Source organism: Chlamydomonas reinhardtii, chromosome 7 (assembly GCF_000002595.2).
Source record: "Chlamydomonas reinhardtii strain CC-503 cw92 mt+ chromosome 7, whole genome shotgun sequence".
Lineage (NCBI taxonomy): Eukaryota > Viridiplantae > Chlorophyta > Chlorophyceae > Chlamydomonadales > Chlamydomonadaceae > Chlamydomonas > Chlamydomonas reinhardtii.
The window spans coordinates 2,881,854-2,900,601 of NC_057010.1; the positions used below are offsets into that span (position 1 = coordinate 2,881,854).

The 18,748-nt window shown below is 63.7% G+C and overlaps 5 protein-coding genes across 5 annotated transcripts; 3 read left to right on the plus strand and 2 right to left on the minus strand.

Moving 5' to 3' along the window:
• Positions 1 to 244: 244 nt before the first annotated feature.
• Positions 245 to 3,276, plus strand: CHLRE_07g332350v5 (uncharacterized protein). The gene is made up of 5 exons (XM_043064211.1): positions 245 to 647; positions 893 to 1,533; positions 1,583 to 1,649; positions 1,841 to 2,095; positions 2,409 to 3,276. Exons 1-5 carry the CDS (start codon positions 636 to 638, stop codon positions 2,598 to 2,600), a joined length of 1,167 nt encoding a protein of 388 aa, XP_042922779.1. The 5' UTR covers positions 245 to 635; the 3' UTR covers positions 2,601 to 3,276.
• Positions 3,277 to 3,324: 48 nt separating this feature from the next.
• On the plus strand, positions 3,325 to 6,026 carry CHLRE_07g332400v5 (uncharacterized protein). Its single transcript, XM_001690554.2, has 3 exons — positions 3,325 to 3,529; positions 3,646 to 4,978; positions 5,173 to 6,026. Exons 2-3 carry the CDS (start codon positions 3,701 to 3,703, stop codon positions 5,701 to 5,703), a joined length of 1,809 nt encoding a protein of 602 aa, XP_001690606.1. The 5' UTR covers positions 3,325 to 3,529; positions 3,646 to 3,700; the 3' UTR covers positions 5,704 to 6,026.
• Positions 6,027 to 6,048: 22 nt separating this feature from the next.
• Positions 6,049 to 9,354, minus strand: CHLRE_07g332450v5 (uncharacterized protein). The gene is made up of 10 exons (XM_001690371.2): positions 9,246 to 9,354; positions 9,050 to 9,142; positions 8,848 to 8,901; positions 8,574 to 8,696; positions 8,198 to 8,395; positions 7,968 to 8,003; positions 7,770 to 7,832; positions 7,538 to 7,587; positions 7,131 to 7,305; positions 6,049 to 6,805 (listed from the first exon to the last, which is right to left on the minus strand). Exons 1-10 carry the CDS (start codon positions 9,258 to 9,260, stop codon positions 6,539 to 6,541), a joined length of 1,074 nt encoding a protein of 357 aa, XP_001690423.1. The 5' UTR covers positions 9,261 to 9,354; the 3' UTR covers positions 6,049 to 6,538.
• Positions 9,355 to 9,474: 120 nt separating this feature from the next.
• On the plus strand, positions 9,475 to 15,939 carry CHLRE_07g332500v5 (uncharacterized protein). Its single transcript, XM_043064212.1, has 17 exons — positions 9,475 to 9,883; positions 10,074 to 10,206; positions 10,415 to 10,517; positions 10,736 to 10,884; positions 11,221 to 11,380; positions 11,571 to 11,658; positions 11,890 to 11,960; positions 12,119 to 12,232; positions 12,470 to 12,624; positions 12,861 to 12,963; positions 13,248 to 13,356; positions 13,571 to 13,715; positions 13,928 to 14,027; positions 14,190 to 14,321; positions 14,486 to 14,565; positions 15,049 to 15,346; positions 15,510 to 15,939. Exons 1-17 carry the CDS (start codon positions 9,670 to 9,672, stop codon positions 15,561 to 15,563), a joined length of 2,208 nt encoding a protein of 735 aa, XP_042922780.1. The 5' UTR covers positions 9,475 to 9,669; the 3' UTR covers positions 15,564 to 15,939.
• Positions 15,940 to 15,942: 3 nt separating this feature from the next.
• On the minus strand, positions 15,943 to 18,684 carry CHLRE_07g332550v5 (uncharacterized protein). Its single transcript, XM_001690370.2, has 4 exons — positions 17,962 to 18,684; positions 17,337 to 17,485; positions 16,884 to 17,011; positions 15,943 to 16,567 (listed from the first exon to the last, which is right to left on the minus strand). Exons 1-4 carry the CDS (start codon positions 18,639 to 18,641, stop codon positions 16,373 to 16,375), a joined length of 1,152 nt encoding a protein of 383 aa, XP_001690422.1. The 5' UTR covers positions 18,642 to 18,684; the 3' UTR covers positions 15,943 to 16,372.
• Positions 18,685 to 18,748: the final 64 nt, after the last annotated feature.

Consider the following 18,748-nt stretch of genomic DNA (forward strand, 5'->3'; position numbering starts at 1 on the left):
CCCAATCCCTCAAAGCCAGGTTCCAATCCCTGCCGTCCCGAACCCAATCCCTGAAAGCCGGATTCCAATCCTGCTCTGGCCAATGCAATCCACGGAGGGGTGACCGGCGCCGGGACCAATCCTGTAGCAGCAACGGCTCCCACAGCTGACCAATGAGGCCATTGACAACCGCCTGCCGATTCTCTTTGAAGAAGGCGAGCGACTTGTCGCCCGAATACAGCGCCCGAAATTTTGTCACGATCCAGTCACCGGCGTGCGCTTCGATGTGCTGTAACACAGGTCGCGGCGTAGCTACTCTTAAGGCCTCAACCAAAGGGCCTTTGCGGCGTTTCACGGTTATGTTCGAAGTCGGCACTAGCAGTCTGAACCAAAGTCGGCACTAACAGTCTGAACCAAACGACTTTGGTTCAGACTTGGGCTCCGACTTTGGTTCAGATTGTTAGTACCGACTTCGAACATAACCGTGAAACGCCGCAAAGGCCCTTTGGTTGAGGCCTTAAGAGTAGCTACGCCGCGACCTGTGTTACAGCACATCGAAGCGCACGCCGGTGACTGGATCGTGACAAAATTTCGGGCGCTGTATTCGGGCGACAAGTCGCTCGCCTTCTTCAAAGAGAATCGGCAGGCGGTTGTCAATGGCCTCATTGGTCAGCTCTGGGAGCCGTTGCTGCTGGCGGCGGCGGCCGCCGGCGTGGATCAACGCCTCGGCAGCCTGGTGACTAGCCGCGGTGGCGAGGGCGATGCCACAGCGGCGGTGGTGTGCATCCAGTTCGATGCCACCTTCCCGTGCGAGCTGGAGTCCAAGCTGTCGGAGCTGCTGGACGAGGGCGGCGGCGTGGTGGCTCCCGCCGCCGGTGATATCCCCAGCCTTCGCTGAGAGGCTGAGGCGCAGTACTCGGAGGCGGGGCCCCCCAAGGGCAGGCGGTGGCTGCGCGTGAGCGGCCTGCCCCACGGACTGCCCGAGGGGCTGCAGCGGGACCTTGTGCAGCACCTCTTGAGTACCCCAGTGGAGGAGATTAAGCGGAACGTGTTCTCGTACCAGTTCTCCCAGCCGGTGCTGCAGAGTGGACAAGTGCTGGTGAAGGTGGGCGACACCGCGCGCCTGCCATCGGCCGACGACGCGGTCGCGGTGGGACTGGGCAGGTGGGGGCGCCAGGTGATCTTCCAGCGGGAGGACATCAACCGGTACCTCGCGCACGCGGCCGGGGGGGTCCAGGTGCGCCGGGTACGCCACCCGCCACCTGCTCCGGCTGCCGCCCGGGCGGCGGCCGCGGCGGCTTCGGACGCGGCGGCCACGGCGGCCGCGACTGCGGCTGCGGCTGCGTCCGTGATGGCGGCCGCGGAGGCGGAGGCCGCGGCTGCGGCGGTCGCCGCGGCGGTTGCAGCGGGCGCGGACGCCGCCGCTGTGGAGGTGCTGGAGGCGGCGGCGGCGGCGGCGGCAGCGGCGGCGGCTGCAGACGCGGCGGCGGCGGCGGCGGCGGCTGCCGCAGAGGCTGTGGGCGTAGGCGTGGGCGTGGCGGTGGTGGCCGTGGTGCCGAGGCGGACACGTGCCGCTGCCGCGCGTTGCGGTGGTGTTACACAGCAGCTGGGGCACCAACACCGCCACGCGCGCGCCCGTGCAGCCCGCCTACAGCTCCAAGCAGCTGGGGGTGAGTTCGCTGTTGGCACCTTTGCCTTGATGGACCTTGTGCACTTGAGAGCGGGGCCGTTGCAGCGCTACAATGGGGCGAGTCTGGTAGGGGTCCTGCTGCGCTGGCGCGGCTGCGTCTGGCCGTGTGCTGGAATGCTGGATGACCTGTACTACGTCTGCTGACGTTGGCATGGACGCTCTGGCTGACAGGCATCCGCCCAGGCTGCGCTGCCGCCCAACGCCCGCGCGCGGCGGCTGCACACCGGCGGCGCGTTTGAGCTGACTGTGGAGGGCCGCCGCCGCCACATCCCCGCGCTGCTGGGCTCGGGACTGGTGCAGCCGGGCGCCGTGCTACAGATGCGCGAACGGCAGGCGGCGGACATCAACGTAACGGTGGCGCAGGACGACATCGCGTGGTCGATTCGCGCGGGCGCCAACTGGCTGAACAAGGAGCTGAAAGAACGGGTGTGTCGCGCAGCAAGGGTGGGGACGGACAGCATGGGATGTGCACCTTAGTGGGTGCCTGGCTTCGGGATCATGAGTTGTAGGAAGTATCACCAGATACCAAGCGTGCGGTAAGCACTAAGGACTGACATGTTTCTGTGGTACGCCACCTTGTTAGGGGCGGCCGGGCTGTGCTACGGCAATTGTGATGTTCCTTGTGCCGCCGTCTCTGCCCTCTGAGGTTCGGCCTGGCTTTATCTTGCCTTTTGCGGTCCGGGGCGTTACCTACCCTTCTGATGTTCCGCTTCTCTGCTCACGCCTCACCGACATGCAGCTCGTTCAAGCGCCTGGGGTCAGGGGGGAGCAGGCTGCAGAGGAGCGGCTCCTCACTGGCGTCACTGGGTTGCAGGCGCCCGGGCGGCGGGACCTGTGTGACGACTGCCGGGAGCTATCTGAATATGGCATTGCAGCGAGCGGGACCTGCGGCAGCGCAACGCTGCGCCTGGTTGAGCGGCAAAGCATCTGAGTGACGGTGTCGGCTCCTCGGCTCAGCATGAGCCATACTGCTACGATATGCAAGTCGGTAACGGGGAACAGCGGCCACGCGCTGTTAATGTGGAGCGGAGCAGCTGGAGACAGTTGGGGCCCAGTGCTGACCGTGCCATACGTGTTACCATGACCTGGGGTTTGCATGTCTTGTGCCGGATGGATGCTGGACGCTGAGCTTGGGGTGGTGGTCTGTGGCAGAGTCAGAAAGCAGCATCAGCGGTATTGTCGCACGTTTCAATGAAGAACTACCGTATAGTCTATGGCAGAGCTGGGTTGTAACCGTGGCCGCAATGTGGAAAGCTGCGTGGGCAGAACGCAAGTCCGGGGACAAGGGCTGTAGGGTTCGTGCGTGGGGTTCGTGGGGCGTGGCAGGATGTGCAGCAGCGCCGGGACATAGAAGCATTGCGATTTGCATTGCACTGTGCAACACATGCGCCTGCGCCACGTTAAGTACGGTTCTCATCGTAGGCAGAGGTTCGGTGACGCCTGAACGCACTGATTGCGGTGTTCCCCCGAAGCATGGGCTGAGCCGTACACCCGACTCCAGTGTTTAAGATACTAGATACTAGGTCCCACCGTGTAGTTGTTTACAGACACGATGGATATATATGACGCGGTAGCACCCGCAGTGGGCGCGGTGCTTTTTAATCCGAGCTTAGTGCGCAATGTCCTTGACCACATCGAACCGAATGGCGACCGACAAGCCACCTCGCGCAGCTTCCGCACGTGCTGCCAAGGAACTCGGAATGCATGGGACCAGCAACTTTCTTTGCTGGACGTCCGTGACCGGCCTGGCACTGACCAAATTGAGGTCGTCGACAGCGTTCGTCGCTTTCTAACCCGTGGCGGACGCCCCATCACCCTCCGTATCGGATACCATGATGTTGGCAATCCTAAAGCGCTAGCGTGAGCATTCCTGAGGGGTTTCTGAGGGACCACTAGAACGAATCCCGCCAATTTCCCGGCTACCGCGCTGCAAGCGCCAATCATCTTAAACTATTGTATACTGCTGGTTTCTGCAGGAAAGAAGTGCTCCAGGCGTTCCTGGACGTTGCGGCGGAGCAGCCGGACTCAAGTATGACGACCGCACATCTCAAGCTGAACGCCGGCAGCCTCACCCCGGATGTGGGCCGGACCGCGGCGGCCGCGCTGCCCTCGCTCTCACAGCTGTCGTTGATAAGCAACCGTTCGAAAGGTGCATGGGACGCAGCGTTGCAGGGTCTGGAGGCTCTGCTGCAGGGCAGCGGTGGGCAGGACGGCAGCGCGCCGGTAGCGCCGCCGCTGCGGGAGCTGTGCATACACGGGATGGGGGAAGCGGGGCCGCTGCCGCCGCAGCTCGTGGCCAGCCTGGCAGCCTGCACTTCGCTTCACCGCATCTTCATGGACTGGGACTCGGCGCACGCGGGGTTTCTGCGGCAGCTAGGCAGCCTGGCGCAGCTGCAGCGGCTGCACGTGGGCACCATGCCTATGCCGCTGGTGTCCGAGCTGCGGCCGCTCACCAACCTCACAAAGCTGGAGTTCTACCGCCCTCGCGGCGTTGCCTCTGCCGCGCAGCTAGCTTGCTTGCCGGCGCTGCGCAATCTCGACCTGGACTGCGGCCTGCTGGATGCCCGGGGTCTGGAGACGCTGACGGGGCTGACCTCGCTCGCGGTGGGCGTGCTGCTGGGGCCGGAGCACATCGCGGCCCTGCCCGCCGACCAAGACGGGTTTGAGCTCGGCATCAGCCTGCCAGAGAACGGCGCCGGGCTGTTGAGCGGCGCCCTGCCGCCGCTGGAGCTGCCGCTGCCGACCTACCAGCTGCCGCCCCGGCTGGTGCAGCTGCGGTTCTGCATCGCGGCGCAGTTCGTCGAGGTGCTGGCAGCGGTGCAGCCGCCGCCTAGCCTAGAACGGATCCTGTTGCTTGACGGAAACGGCGGCGGCGACTTCCTGCAGCTACCGCTGCTGCAGGGGCGGCACGCCGTTACGGACGCGGCGGCCGCAGGCGGCGAGGGGGAGGACGGCGAGCAGCCGGCCGGGCCGTCGCTGCTGCCGGCGGCGGCTCAGGCGGTGCAGAGCTTCGCGCGGCAGCTGGGCTCCCGCTTGCGCGACTGCAGCGATGTGCGGGTGGTGTTTGTGGCTCCGCCGCCGGGCGATGGCTGGCTGGGAGATGACACGCCGGTGCTGCTCCCGCCGCCGCCGGGGTGGAACCTGCCACCGGGGCTGTGGGCGCGGGGCGTGCAGGAGGCGCCGGGCAGCCACGGGGCCTGGGTGTCGGGCCTGGCTGGGATGCCTGGCCTGCGCGGGCTGTGGCTGCAGGGCCTGGCGCTGACGACGGCCGACCTGCGGACCATCGGCACCGCCTTCACCGGCATCCAGGTAAGGCCCGATGGCAGTGACTGCGAGCATAGGGCCAGCACGCGTTGTCGACGTATGGCATGTCCTGGGCGGGGAGGTCGGGCGGCCTGTAACGCGTCGAACCCGCCACCTCCACCCCATACCGGCCTTCGGCCGACCGTGAGGCGGGCATCCAACGGCGGACCCGCCCTCTGCTCCTGTGTCACCTTTCGCAGGCGCTCTCGCTCCTGGGCGTGAACCTGCGCTGCTGCCCCTACGCCTCGCTCCCGGCGCTGGGGCCGCTGCTGCCGCGGCTGCGCCAGCTGCGCCTGGCCGGCGACCCGCTGCTGGCCCCACGCGACGATGCGCACAGCTCGACGTCCACCACCTTATACGGTGCCGTGGCGGCTGTACTGGCCACGCTCCGCAACTCCGGTGGCGCCGACGTGCCTCGCATCAGCAGCGCCAGCGCTGTCAGTAGCAGCAGCAGCACGGATGGCATGGGCTTCCGGGGAGTGGTAGAGCTGGTGTGCGGCTGCGACATGCCGGGCGGGTACAGCGAGGACTTGACTGTTATTGCCCTGGCGACGGCGATGGCGGAGGGCGTGAACGAAGCGCTGAATGTGATGGAGAACGCGGGCATGGGCGAGGAGGTGGACGAGGTGAATGTGCGCGTGGCGTGGGTGGCCACCTTGGACCCGTTCGACACGGACAGCGCGCTGATGCAGATGAACACTTACGGCTGGGTGCCGCAGTGGGAGGACTAGGAGGCTGGCAGGATGCGAGGTATCAACAGAGTGCAGAGAAACGCAACGAACGCTAGATGCGGCTCGCTGAGGATAGCTGCTGGAGGAGTAGGAGGCCAGGAGGACTAGCAGGCGAGGTGGACTAGGAGGCGAGGGCTAGGCAGGGTTACGTTGGGGGCGTGGGAACAGTCCAACATCCCTGCTACCTCACACGGGTTGACGGCGGTAATCTGCTGACTTCCTGCTTCGTAACTCCTAGCTTAGGCAGAATTACTTCATAACGGTTTGCTACGAATGGTGCAGTAAACGGGTAGGGGACCAGGGGGCTTCCGGCTTCGCCCCGCCCCCCCCTAATCGCTCCGCTCTGGGGGCTGGGCCCGAAAAGGTGTCACATGCGGGGGCTGCTACTTGAAGCGTCCTGGTCGTGCATGTCTGGCGCAAGTGCACGCTTTCCTTGACGAGTTCACGCCCATTGCGGGCTGCCTGCACACGGCAACCTCACAATTTGTACATCGCATGGTGTTGCTCCAAGCCTTTCATGAATGACAATGAACTCGGGCATGTGTGTCGTCTCACAGACACACGGCAAGCAGCAGACCACATGCCATACGCAGCACCTTTCATTGTCCTTGCAGCTTCCTTGCATGCCACGACCAGTTGCACAACTTCGTCACTCTACTGCGTGTGCAGCGCACAGGCACCGCCGCAGCGGCCTGCCCCGCCCTCCTCTGAGCGTTCCTTGTCCACCACACCCAGAAGCCAAATCCCGCCCATCCTGCCCATCCTGCCCATCCTGCCCACCACTGCAACTTCCACCCACTGGCCCGTCCCCTCTTCGCCGCATCTCCTCTGCTTTCTACTTGGCGCTGTGCTTGCTGGGCGGCAGCAGCTCGTTGCTGTACATGGCGGCCACGTCCACGTCCGCGCGCGGGATGGGCTCGCCCACGTCGCCGGCGCGAAGCCCGTCCAGGCTGGTGGTGCCGGGCGCCCCCACGGCGCGGCTCTGCACCTTGCTGGTGAGCAGGCCGCTGGCGCACAGCCAGTCCACGAAGCGGTCCCACACGCCCGGCTGCATGTGGCCCCAGCGGCCCTGGCCGTCCAGGTAGTGGGAGGCCAAGTACGCCTGTGCGCGGCCAGGGGCCAGGGGGGGGGGTGAGGGGCAGGGGAGGGGTGCGGTGAGGAGGCGGCGTTGCAAGGGGAAGTAGCGCCGACGAGAAGGAGGCATGAGGAGCGACAAATGGACTCAAGAGAGAGCTGGTCGTGAGCAGGACAGGTACAGGACGGAGCAGTCTATTAGGTAGCCTTTGCCATTGGTAGGCTGGGCGTACTCATACGCCCACCATGGCAGGTGGACCCGTGCGACTGATTCGTCTCCGGCCCCACTCTCTGCGCCAGCCGCATTCCCGGGCCCAGCCCGCGGCCCACGGCCCCAGCCCCATGCTCCCCACCTGCGACTCCTTGACCACCTCGGGGTCCAGGGGCTGCGGCAGGGCCGGCTGCGCCGCGTGCTCCGCCGCCACGGCCGTCAGGAACAGCTCGGCGGCCTCGGCAGGGTGCGCGGCCGCCCACTCGTAGGCACGCGCGGTGGCGGCCAGGAAGGAGCGGACCACCTCGGGCTGGTTGCTACGCAGCAGGGAGGGGAGTAGGGTTGCAGGGCAGTGCGGGTGGAGATGACGCTCCAGTCGAAGTCGTGCGACACGCTACTGAGCGTGCCTTGGGCCGTGCACCCAAAAGGGCAGAGCCCCGGGCAAAGCCCGCGGTGCGTACCGCCAGCATGCCGCCTCCCTCCTCCAGCGCCGCCTCCCTCCCGCCGCCTGCCTTCCCTCGGCCCTTGTGCCTCCCATCCCCACCCCACCTGACTGTGTCGGGGTGCGCCACCAGCAGGGGGCTGTAGCCGTACGGCATCTGTACGGGAGGAATAATGTTGTGAGCAAGGCAAAACACCCGCGCCAGCTGGAGCGGAGGAATAGTATGGAGACCCGGTACGCATCCGTGCCGAACCGCGCTGGCGGGCACTTGATGAAGGTTCCGAGACAGGTGGGGCCACATGCGTTGGGGACGTGCGGTGCTGATACCCTGCTGCTCACCTTGTACTCCTCCAGGCCGAAGGCGTTAAGTTCCACGCCCTTTCGCTTGGCCTCGATGCCCTCCTGCAGTGGTGTAGGTAGACATGAGAGTTATACGGAACGGTCTGCGTAATGCGGCATGTGGCGGTGGGCAATATGCCATACTCAGGCGACCGGGGCAACCACGCGGGTGTCAGCCTGTTAGGCGGCGGCACTCACCCAGCCCATGAAGACCCAGGTCGCGTCCGCCTCGCCCTGCGTGTGGTGTGTTGTGCGCATTGGCAAGCACGCGTTAGCACTCGAAGGGCCAAGCCGGCGCCTGCACCGTATACGGTACGTCCATGCGCATGTTACTGTAACCTCCGCGGGCCGATGGAACGCTCACATGCATGCCAATGATGCCCCCGCCCATCACAGTGTCACATGCCAGGGCCGCGGCCCCTTCCCACCTTGAGCAGCGTCTCCCAGATGCCCAGCATGGGCGGCGTGCTCTCCAGGAAGTCGCCCTTGCCGCCGTCGTTGCGAATGAGCTGCTGCACGATGCGGCCCTCGAAGCGCGCGCCGTAGCTGGCGTAGGTCTTGCCGTCCAGCTGTGCCGGCCGGGCGATGCCACTGGAGGCCAGCGTCACGATGGCGGACGTCGAGTCCTGAGGCCGGTGGGCGTAGGGATTTGGGCACGTGTGCGTGTTCGTGTGTGCGGGTTGGATGGGTGCGGGTGGGGCAGGCAAGCCCGTAACCGTCGCGCCCCAAGCGGGGCTCTCATGTGTAGCCCACCCGACTGACACAGCATGCTCCAGCCTGTCGTATCCACGTGCACCCGCGCACCTGCAGCAGTGTGGCCACCGCCACGAACTTGGGCTTGGCTCCCGGCGTGCCGGCGGGCCAGGTGTGCGCCGAGATGACGGACTCGGACGGCGTCACGCAGAACATGCATGAGCCGTCGGCCACCTACATAACGAGTAGCAACGAAATGGATGTAGCAGCAGGTGCAGGGGCAGCAACTATTGTTCAGCTGCAATGACGTCGGGGAGTGGAAGGCAGCGCGCAAGCGACGCCAAATGCCCCCCGCCGCAGAGATCCGCATTCTTAAGCCGCTCACCCGGGACGCTGGAGTTGCCTTGTACTCATCCACATGGGGCGACACAATGGTCACCTGTACGTGTTAGCGTTCAAGGCGGGGGCGTCTGCACATTGGAAAGTCGTATCCCGGCCTCGCAGGCCGGCGCGGGATGACCCCACTCCGGAGCAGTGCCGCGCGCCGCAACCCCTGCAGTACTTCAGTGCAGTGGCAGGCTTCGCACCTCCAGTCCCGCCTCCTCGTAGAACCCCTTCTGCTTGGCGATGTAGAATCCTGCATGGTTGGTGTTGGGTGTCCAGTCCAAAGCTACACCGACCTGGATGCGCAGGCATGCCGGAAAGTGGGGTCAGGAACGGTCGGCGCAATCGGACCTTTCCGGCATGTCCAGCACGTTATAAGGTATGTGATATTGTACGTGCCTTGATGGGAGCCATGGTTGGCACTTGGCAGGAGCAGCTCAAAATCCGGAAGATGCAAGTGCACACTTGGCAGGCAGTCCTAATCAACCGCCACGCAGTATGCGTACTGTGATTGTAAATGGGTGCTTCGTGTGAACAAATTGCCTTTCGTAGTTTAGTTGCCATGATGCATTTTGGATCCAACCCGACCTGGCACCCTTCGTGTTGTGTATGGTGTGTTGTGCGAGCAAACTGAAGACTGGCTCGAACCTTACCTGGGGGGCGAGTCTTGATTTGCGAAGTTTGCGCAAGAATGTTGTGATCGTCGAGTTTTCTTTCTAAAGACGTCAGTTCGCGCGCTAGCAGGCGCCAGGGGCTCAGCGCTACATTTACATCAAACCATAAGAGACTAGAGCATCGGTGGAACCACCGGAGGTAGCACAACATGCTTCAGAATGCCGCTGCCGCGGCTGAGCGGGCCGTCCCTGTTCCCGTTAGCACCCGCACAGATAAGCTGATGGCTCGTATTGCGCTTGTGATCGTGACTGGTGGTATTCTCTACGGCGCGTACGCGCTGGGTGGCCCTCTTTGGTGGAAGTTCTACGCGACGGTGGTGCATCCCTACGAGGACAGCGTGAAGGGAACACAATCTGTCGTTGGTGAGCTCCGGTTACCCCGAAGAGCGGCAATGGGCAGGCGTAGTCAACTCGGAGGGGCCGGTTTCCTTGCGGTCCCGTCGCTCGAGCCTGCAACACCCTCCGCACCCCCACCCCCCGTGCTGTGTCTCGTACCTGGCCTCATGGCCAAGCCAGTAAGCATTTGTGATTGTACGTGCGCTTGTTGTCGCAGGCTCATCGGGCAAGCCCGTTGCCTCAACAACGGTGGCTAGCACAAAGACGGTGGACCCGGTAGCAACCGTGTCGCCGCCACCACCACCAAAAGAAAAGCCGCCGTTTAACCCTGATGACTACCCCCTCACCAAGTAAGGCAGGAACTGCGCGCAGGCTGGTTGTGCGGTGAAAGAGGCGTCGCAAGGAAGCAGGTTGGCTGCAGGGTTGGGTCCGGTGCAAAGCGGTCCAAGCCCGGCAGCCGACTGCCAACGCGTGACCTCCACAACTAGCATCTGGCGCCTGCCCTGTCGTCGTTTCACGTTCCCAACGCCTTCCTTGTCTACCTCCCTTGCTGGACAGGGAGCGCGTGACGCCGCTGCTGCAGGACGGGCTAATCATGATCACGTGGGCTAACCACCATTACCTGGATTTTGCCAAGACCTGGGTGCACAACCTGCAGAAGGTGCGGGCCGGCCGGTTATGGCAGGGGTGGGACAGGCGGAGCGTGGCACAGCAAGTGCGGCGCGATGGGGAGTCTGCGCACTCTGCGTGGCCGCATGCGCCTAGCCTTTTCGACCCACTACCGCAGTGCACCTGCGGCCGCTCTCCTCTCCCTCGCGCCTACCATTCCCTGTGCCTACACCTGTGCCACGCCTGTGCCGGCACCATTGTTCATCACAGTCGGGCGTGAAGGGCTACATGGTGGGCGCCATGGACGATGACATGCTGAAGGAGCTGGTGGACCTGGATATCCCCGCCTGGCGCATGAACACCGGCATCACCAAGAAGGACCTGGGCTGGGGCAGCACCAACTTCCACCTCATGGGCAGGTGGGGTTGGTTGCGTCATTCCCTTAAGTCGGGCTGGGCGGGGCGGGGGCAGTAAGCTTTAAGGCTAAGATCAGCGAGAACCAGAACCCAAGGCTCATAGCACAAAGGAGGCGTGGTCGTGACCTTTGCCGTGTCAGTGGGCAGACTGGGCCAGGAACCGACGCTGGGCAAGGGTTTTGCGAAGCCTGGAAGTGTGGGACGGGCTCTCCGGCTGCATGGTGCACGGTGGGTTACAGAGCATGCCACATTGGGGGCGGCGGGTGGTATGCGCAGCAACCATGATTTCTTCGGTGCCAATGAGTTTCATTTCGCGCTGGTCGCGCCCGACATCCCCAGGTTCAAGATTAAGCTTATCCGTGACGTGCTGGCGCTGGAGGTGTCGGTGGTGGTGTCGGACATTGACACGGCCTGGGTGAAGAACCCCATCCCCTACTTCCACCGCTACCCGGAGGCCGACATCCTCACCTCCTCAGACCAGCTGGGGCCCACCGTCAATGTGCGGTGGGCGGGCTCGGGGCCATAGGGTGGCGGGAGGCTGGTGCGATCATCATTTTGCCAGTCCGAAACCCGAAGAACTACGCTCTGTCCCCGCAATACTACTGAGTGAGCCGTTGCGAGGGCCCTCACATGACCACGGGCATGCACACGACCGGTCACGAGTGCTTGTCTTAACCTAACCTGCACAGGATGACAGCCTGGAGAACTTCCCGGCCGCCGGCAGCGCCTTCAACATTGGCATCATGCTGTTCAGGCCCACCAGCAAGGCGTTCCTGGGTGAGCATGAGAGCTCGGGGTGCGGGCGCGGCGCGGGTGGGGCGCATCCACTTCAGCGCAGGGAGGTGCGCTCATGAAGGCGGCGCCGAGCTTCCGCGCTTGTCAATGCGGTGCGCTTGCTGGTAATCGTGTAGGAGTCCACAAGCACCGACGCCGGTAACGTGCAAATGCTCGTATGTCTATGATGAGCTTGGCGCTCGCCCCGCCTCCGCCGCGTGTGCTCATATCCAGACGACTGGGTCAAGTCGCTGGATGACCCCAAGATGTGGGACCAGACCGCATTTAACGACCTGGCGCGCAAGGTGGGAGCGGCCACGGCTGCGTTCAGGCTGCTGGTAGTTCTTGGGGTGGGCGCTCATGCGCCTGGCAAGATGGCACATTGCTCGATGAAAGCTGTCGGATACTAGGTTATCACTGCATCCGCTGCGTTGCGCCTGGCCGTGGTCCCTGGTCCCTGCAGGGCCACAGCTCTTCGGAGCCGCCCAAGAACCTGTGGAAGGGCTACGACGGCAAGCTGACTGTGGGCGTGCTGCCCTGCGCACTGTTCGCCAGCGGCCACACCTTCTTTGTGCAGGTGCGGCGGGGAGCCGGGTGTGTGCCGCGGGCGACGTGGGCGCTGTGGGAATGCAACCATGGAATCAGAGACGGTTCGTCGGCGGTCGATAGAGTTTTAGGGCAGCGGGTTGGACTGTGGCTGTCTTGAGTGCTCGCCTTCGCTCTGCGGATCGTGCTTCATGCGTCACGCCATGCACACGGACCCGCCGCCTCTTCCTATGAGCGGTCTGCTCCCTGTTGCCTTCTGCCTCCACAGCGCAAGTACGCGGAGCTGGGCCTGGAGCCGTACGTGGCCCACGCCACCTTCCAGTACAGCGGCACTCCGGGCAAGCGGCACCGCTTCCGCGAGTTCATGCTGTTTGAGGACCCGCCCGAGTACTACAACCACGAGAACGGCTTTGTCACCATCGAGTGAGCACGGGGTGGCAGGACAGGTGATAGGCCATGACAAGGCGCGAGGGTTGAAGGCGGCCGCTGATCGTACTACCAACAGCACAGTCACGTTAGCGCGGGTTGGAGAATGGATTGTGACTCAAATGCGGCGTAGGCGCAAATCATGTGGAGCGCACCGCCGCACCGTGCAAGGTAATGTCCGGCGTCCAAGCGTCATTAACGGGATACCCGCGCCCGGCCTGTTTGCTCTGCAGCATGGACATTCCCCAGGCGCTGCTGGACGCGGCCGCCAAGCCGGTGGTGGGCTCCATGAGCGCCGACAAGCTGTACGACCACTTCGCGCTGGTGCACCACCAGGTGGGCGAGGGGCAGGAAGTGCGGGGTCGGTGATCAGTGTTGTGTTGTGGGTATTGGACTGGGGGCCTCTGGATAATGTGGGCTGGGCTTGTGATGCTTTGGAATGGGTGCGCGTGTTGGGTCAGCAAGGGCGGCACCGCACCGTGGCGCTGGAGGGTGCTTGAAGTTGCGCCGGTCACTCTAGCGTATCCAAGGTGCAAAAGGCGTTGATACTGCAGTGCATACCTGACATGAAGCCCGGCCCTCGCGGCTGTACCACCCCGCCTTCTTCCTACTTCTTACAGCTGCTCAGGCTGCGCTCCGCCATTGGTGTGGCGCTGACCCTGGGCCGCGTCATCGTGCTGCCGCCCATTTGGTGCCAGCTGGACAAGTACTGGGCGCCGCTGTACGACGGTGAGCGGGACTGCGGAAGGGCGGGGGGCCGGCTTGTGGCCGTCAGTCAGTCGGGTGCCGGCGCGGTTCCTGTTGTCGAGCGAGTTTGCATTCGGGCTTGCGAGTCAAGGATGGGCTCGTGAGAACCGGCTGCAAAAGCGACTGTACGGTAGCATTGTTTGCATTAGCACGTTTGGGCCTTCCCCTCACAACATATGTATTCACTGCTGTTCAGGCAACATCCCGGGCAGCCACTGGAAGAAGCCGTTCATCTGCCCGGCCGACCACGTGCTGGACCTGGAGGGCGGCTGGCACAACACCCGCCCCGAGTTCGGCGCGCACCTGCACTACCGCGAGTACTCCTTCTTCAACAACCCTAGGTAGGCGGGCGGGCTAGGAGTGCGGGATGGGTTGGGCAACGGCGACATGGCGACGGCAGGCGCGGCCGGTGGGCGGTGGACGTGGCGGCGGTAGCTCAGGAGGTTGTACGTAAGCCAAATGGTGTGCCCTGGCCCACTGCGCAGATCCCGTGCCAAGAGAATTAGTGGTAGCTTATCTTTGGATGTGCTCCTGCTCCCTTGGGCTACTGCAGGATGAGCAAGGCTGTGAACGAGAGCCGCGTGACTGTTGAGATCTGTGCACCGCCTGACGCGACGGGATGCGAGGAGGGCGCTGGACCTGCGGTAGTTAAGGTAAGGCAGCCAAACGGTTCCATGCCGCTCTGCATAACGCCAAGCGGCACTCGGGTGTAGCCCTCGCAGCTGTCAGGTGCTTGCACATGCGGCCCGCGTGATGCCGTGCCGCTTAAGACATTTACACACGTTCCCGCCGCCCCTCGCATAACCTCCTGCCAGGACGGCGTCGTGAAGCTGATGCCGAACCTGAAGAGCGCCGCGGTGGCCAAGGCGCTGGAGGCCGTCCAGGACAAGAAGATCATTGTCCTCAAGAACGCAAAGGACGCGTTCAGTGGCTTCAGCGACCCCGAGGTAAGCAAACGCGCACACACACGGTCGCTTGTAGCCGCGGTGGCGTGTCATGGACGTAACACGAAATGCCGGGTCTATGCCTGGGCTCACGGCCTGGGCTGCAAATCTCACTCATGAGGAAACAGCCGAGACGAATCATGGCATGCCCAACTTCCACTCCACAGGAGCAGGCCCGCTACGAGAACCGGCTCAAGCACTACACGTCCGTGTTCTGCTGCCTGGATAAGAACCCCGGCTGGATCTGGTGAGCTCACGGTGCCGGTGGGGACGCTGGTGGGGACGGGGGGAGGCTTCAACAACTTAGGCACAAAGCGTCATGTCCATCGTGGGGCTTTGTATCACACACTGTATCAGTTGAGCATGGAGGGTAAACGAAGCCGTGCGCGCCGACCATTGCCATCCCGCCCTGCGTTTGGGCCGCCGGCTTATAAACGCGGATATCGTGCCGCAGTCAAAATGAGACCCACAGCGGCTGGTCACACGAGAGGATTGATGGCGTTTCGTGTCGACCTATGGCGACACACATTCGGTCAGTCGCGGCGGCGGACAACACGACATAGCAGCCATAGTGGTGTCCGCCACGCAGCCTGCCCAGCCTGCGAAACAGACACTGAGTGAATGCGCGCCCGAGGCGGCACGCCCGGCGCCCAACCCCCACCCTCATACCTGTGCACACGCTCCGCCGCCCACCATGTTGCACACGCATGCGCACGCGTTCGCGCCGCAGGTACGACTTCTTCGCGGACCGGCCCCACGCCGACCGCTTCCAGCGCAAGTTCACCACCTGGGTGCCCAAGCACGGCGACAGCGACAGCGACGTGGCGGGCTACAAGGTGCCCGGCCGCCACCTGCTGGCCTCCGCCTCCGGCTCCGCCGAGGGCGTGGAGCAGCTGGACGACGTGGCGGCGGGCGGGGCCGTGTGGAGCCGCGACCAGGACCTGGAGCTGCAGGCGCGCGCGCAGCCGCAGAGCGCGGGCCTGGGCCTGCCGCGCCGGTTGCAAAGTGAGGAGTCGGAGCAGCTGCAGGTGAGCCAGGGGATGCGGGCGTGGGATGCGGGGCTGTGGATGTAACGAATTCGAGGGCTGCGCGCAATCAGGCCAAAGCGCCGCCATTGCCATGGTGGATGCGCTGCGGAGTGCTGGGCTGAAAACAGAGTACCGGACTGACGCAACTTCTGCTGCACCGCAGGAGGTGCGCTACCTCACCTCGGTGGAGATGGATGCCATGTTCTCGGCGCCCTGAGCACCGCTCGCTCGTCGACGTGACATTCGGATGCATGTGTTTTAGGAGTTAGGACGTTTGCTGTGAGCACTACCGCTGGCAGAATTGCTGTGAAGACCATAGGCAGGAGGTGGTGCACACTGAAAGAATGGATGCGGTTTAAGCGCTTTCGGTAAGGCGACATATTATGCAGTAGGGAGTTGAAGTGACCTGCCTGGGAGTTCAAGTGGCCTACCTGCTAAGCCTACAACAACGCTGTGGCTGAAGTATGATGTATAATAGGGTATGCGCGCGCACTGCGCAGGGATGAGGGCTCCTACGTATGTGACGTTGCCCGTGCGGGTACTACCGTACTACTTTGGCCCGTGGCGGTCAACATGTTAACACAACTGCAACTGCATTCAAGCCGTCCTTACAACGGGTAGAACCGAGCCGGGCCGGCGTGCCCCGGTCCCTACCGCCAGAGGTTGCAGCCTTCTGCGATGCCAGCCAGCCAATAGTTCAGCCACCTGCCCCATCCTTCAACATTCGTGCACCGTGCGCGTCTTCCACCTGACAGCCATCAATTCATTCGTTGGTTGGTCCGAGCAGTTACCCGACACCATTAGGGTCTGACTGATAAGCAGTATCTTCGTCACTGCGAGGTCCTGGGCTCTTAGCCCTTGTAGACAATACACACACTCTGGCATACATCAAACGTCTAGCGGAACGCCACACCCTCCGGGGCGATACGACCCAACCGCAGCCGAGGTTTTGGACCCCTTCGTGCACGATGGCTTACAATCATGCACACCGCCGCCGTAACACACGCTTACAGCTCTCCCTCTCCCTCATTGCGTCTTCTTCTCCTCCGGCTTCTCCTGCTCCGTGCCTTTCCCCTCTCCCTCCTCCTTGCCCTCCTCTTTGCCCTCCTCCGCCGCCTCGCTGAAGTCAAACACGCTCTTGAACTCCCGGGCCAGCCAGGCGTGGCCCAGCGTGGCGCCCAGCACGCACGGCACGATGTACAGCAGCGCCGGCTGGGCCGCCTGCGTGGGGGGTGGCCAGGGGACACGGGCGCAGCAGCCGAGCCGTGCATGTGTCAGGCGGTGACTAAGCTAGGACTCCCAAAGATCCAGAGGTAGTCAGCCGGTTGCGGCCAGTACAGACAGCCGACACACTCACGACGCCAATCCGTCCTCCGCAATGGACGCCATGAGGTCGCCGCGACCTTTGCAGTATGCTTCACAGCGTGCACGCTCAACCCACCATGGGTTTCGGCACACCTTGGATTGCTTTTGGACAGTCTCCACCCCCCCAAAACCCATGGCGCCACGGCCTGCACCACCGCTCTTCCGCCCTCACCTTGAACACGTTCATGACCACGATGGTGGCGATGAGTCCGGCCACGTAGCCGCCGAACGCGGAGCGGAAGTACTTGGAGCGGAAGTTGCGCTGCACGTCGTAGCGCAGGATCAGCGCCACGAAGATGCCTGGCGGGAGGTGGGCAGCAGCAGGGAGGGGCGGAGGGGCACGTGGGCATGGCGAGCTTCCGAGGGCCATTGCCCGGTGCCAAACGCGCAGGCAGGCGCCCCAGCTCGACAGCACCGATGGCCGCAGGTGGCCGCCGGCACTGCCCCGCGCCACCTCCACTGCCTACCGCCCCTCCACCTTGACGCCGCCCCTCGCCAACCGGCCACACCGGAACAAGCCCTACCCCACCCATCTAGCCAACAAACAGGGCTCTCGCGCATCCTCTCGCCTCCCGCCCACCCTCTCGCCCAAGCATGTCTCCTCCAGCCCCCGCTCAGGGCTCACCCGGGATGACGATGTCACCCAGGCCCAGCATGGCGAAGGGCCGCTTGCCGCCCGCCAGCTCCTCCGCGCTGCCCGCCCGTGGAAACAGCAGCTTGATGGGGCCGTCGAAGTTCTTCGCCACAGACACCATCACCGGCGTGAAGAACACCCTGTGTGCGCAAGGCAGTGCAAAGGCGTGCAAGGCAGTGAGCAGTATGGCATCAAGGGTTGGCCGGTGGGGCAAAGAGGTCACACCGGCTGCTGCTTGGCTATTCAGTGAAATGCGCAGGCGTTTCTGGGCGCGGAGCACAGCTAAGCGCGAAAGCATTATGCGCTCTTGTACGCACTGTCCGATTGGGTTCAATCGACGCGCCTGGCTCCTGGGCTGCCCCCGTTACTGAGCTTTCCCCGCCAGCGCCCCTGAAGTCCGCGCCAATCCCTTGTGCCCGCCTGGTGTCTGCCTCTGTCCCCACCTGGTGTCTGCCACGGTCCCAGACCTCATCCCGGTGCCGCCAAGCCCAGGCATCCTCCTCCAGCCCCGCGCCACCCGCCCTCACCTCCGTGCCCCAAGCCCTCACCTCCGTGCCCCAAGCCCTCATCTCCGTGCCCCTCATCACCCCTCATGTGTCCATAATACCGCACCCACCAGAAGATGTCGTAGAAGAACAGGCCCACCAGCAGAATGATGCCCACGTGCACCGAGCCCAGGCTCAGGTGCTCGATGCCCTCCAGGCAGAAAGCCAGGCCCAGCACGTTGTTAGCGAACCAGTGCTTGCGCACGTAGTACCACACGCAGAACCCCAGGCTGACCGCGGCCAGGCACAGCTCCGGCACGGTGGGGCGCATAGAGCCATCGGTGTTGTCAAACACGTAGGGTACTTTGACGCGCGGAAGCCCGATCTCCATGTGGCGAATGCTCTCCGGGAAATAATCCTTCACGTATGGCTCCACGGCCGACGTGAGCACGAACACGGCGATGCCTCCCAGGTAGAGGGACACCACCGCATTCACCAGCCATTTCGGCAGGAACTTGAAGAGCAGGAACAGACCGAAAAGGACGCAGCTTCCAACTAGCGGGAAGCGCATAGCATCCTTTTTGGTCATGCTCTCCGTGGGCGGCGCGGGCTTGACAGATCGCCAACAGCCCGAGTACACCGCGAGCGCTGCAGTCGCCACGATGTTGAAATTCGTTGGCACATTGATTACTAGAGGTGCTAGCGACAGGGCTATGAGCAAGAGGTGCGCAGTTATCGCCGGTTTGTCCGAGGAGTAGAGCGAGGCATGCGTGGTGGTGGAAGGAGGCCGAGCCTCCGTCGTGGAGGCCATGTTAACGGTCTTGGTTATAAAATGGATATGTTTCGATATTGAGGGTGTTCGGGTTATGGGCCGTGCTACTGCGCATCGGCTGTGCCGATGGGGGCACCTGAGCGCAA

Bases quoted from the DNA above. Each gene is read 5' to 3' on its own strand.
- CHLRE_07g332550v5 (XM_001690370.2), bottom strand. From the start codon at position 18,641: ATGGCCTCCACGACGGAGGCTCGGCCTCCTTCCACCACCACGCATGCC. The intron at 17,012-17,336 runs GTGAGCCCTGAG...ACCTCCCGCCAG, and splicing joins GGGTGACATCGTCATCCCGG to GCATCTTCGTGGCGCTGATC. The intron at 16,568-16,883 runs GTGAGGGCGGAA...CCCCCCACGCAG, and splicing joins TGGTCATGAACGTGTTCAAG to GCGGCCCAGCCGGCGCTGCT.
- CHLRE_07g332400v5 (XM_001690554.2), top strand. From the start codon at position 3,701: ATGACGACCGCACATCTCAAGCTGAACGCCGGCAGCCTCACCCCGGAT. The intron at 4,979-5,172 runs GTAAGGCCCGAT...CACCTTTCGCAG, and splicing joins CCGCCTTCACCGGCATCCAG to GCGCTCTCGCTCCTGGGCGT.
- CHLRE_07g332350v5 (XM_043064211.1), top strand. The intron at 1,650-1,840 runs GTGAGTTCGCTG...TCTGGCTGACAG, and splicing joins ACAGCTCCAAGCAGCTGGGG to GCATCCGCCCAGGCTGCGCT. The intron at 2,096-2,408 runs GTGTGTCGCGCA...ACCGACATGCAG, and splicing joins ACAAGGAGCTGAAAGAACGG to CTCGTTCAAGCGCCTGGGGT.
- CHLRE_07g332450v5 (XM_001690371.2), bottom strand. The intron at 8,004-8,197 runs GTGGGAAGGGGC...CACCACACGCAG, and splicing joins TCTGGGAGACGCTGCTCAAG to GGCGAGGCGGACGCGACCTG. The intron at 7,306-7,537 runs GTGGGGTGGGGA...CCTGCTGCGTAG, and splicing joins GCGCACCCCGACACAGTCAG to CAACCAGCCCGAGGTGGTCC.
- CHLRE_07g332500v5 (XM_043064212.1), top strand. From the start codon at position 9,670: ATGCTTCAGAATGCCGCTGCCGCGGCTGAGCGGGCCGTCCCTGTTCCC. The intron at 12,964-13,247 runs GTGGGCGAGGGG...TACTTCTTACAG, and splicing joins TCGCGCTGGTGCACCACCAG to CTGCTCAGGCTGCGCTCCGC. The intron at 13,357-13,570 runs GTGAGCGGGACT...ACTGCTGTTCAG, and splicing joins CTGGGCGCCGCTGTACGACG to GCAACATCCCGGGCAGCCAC.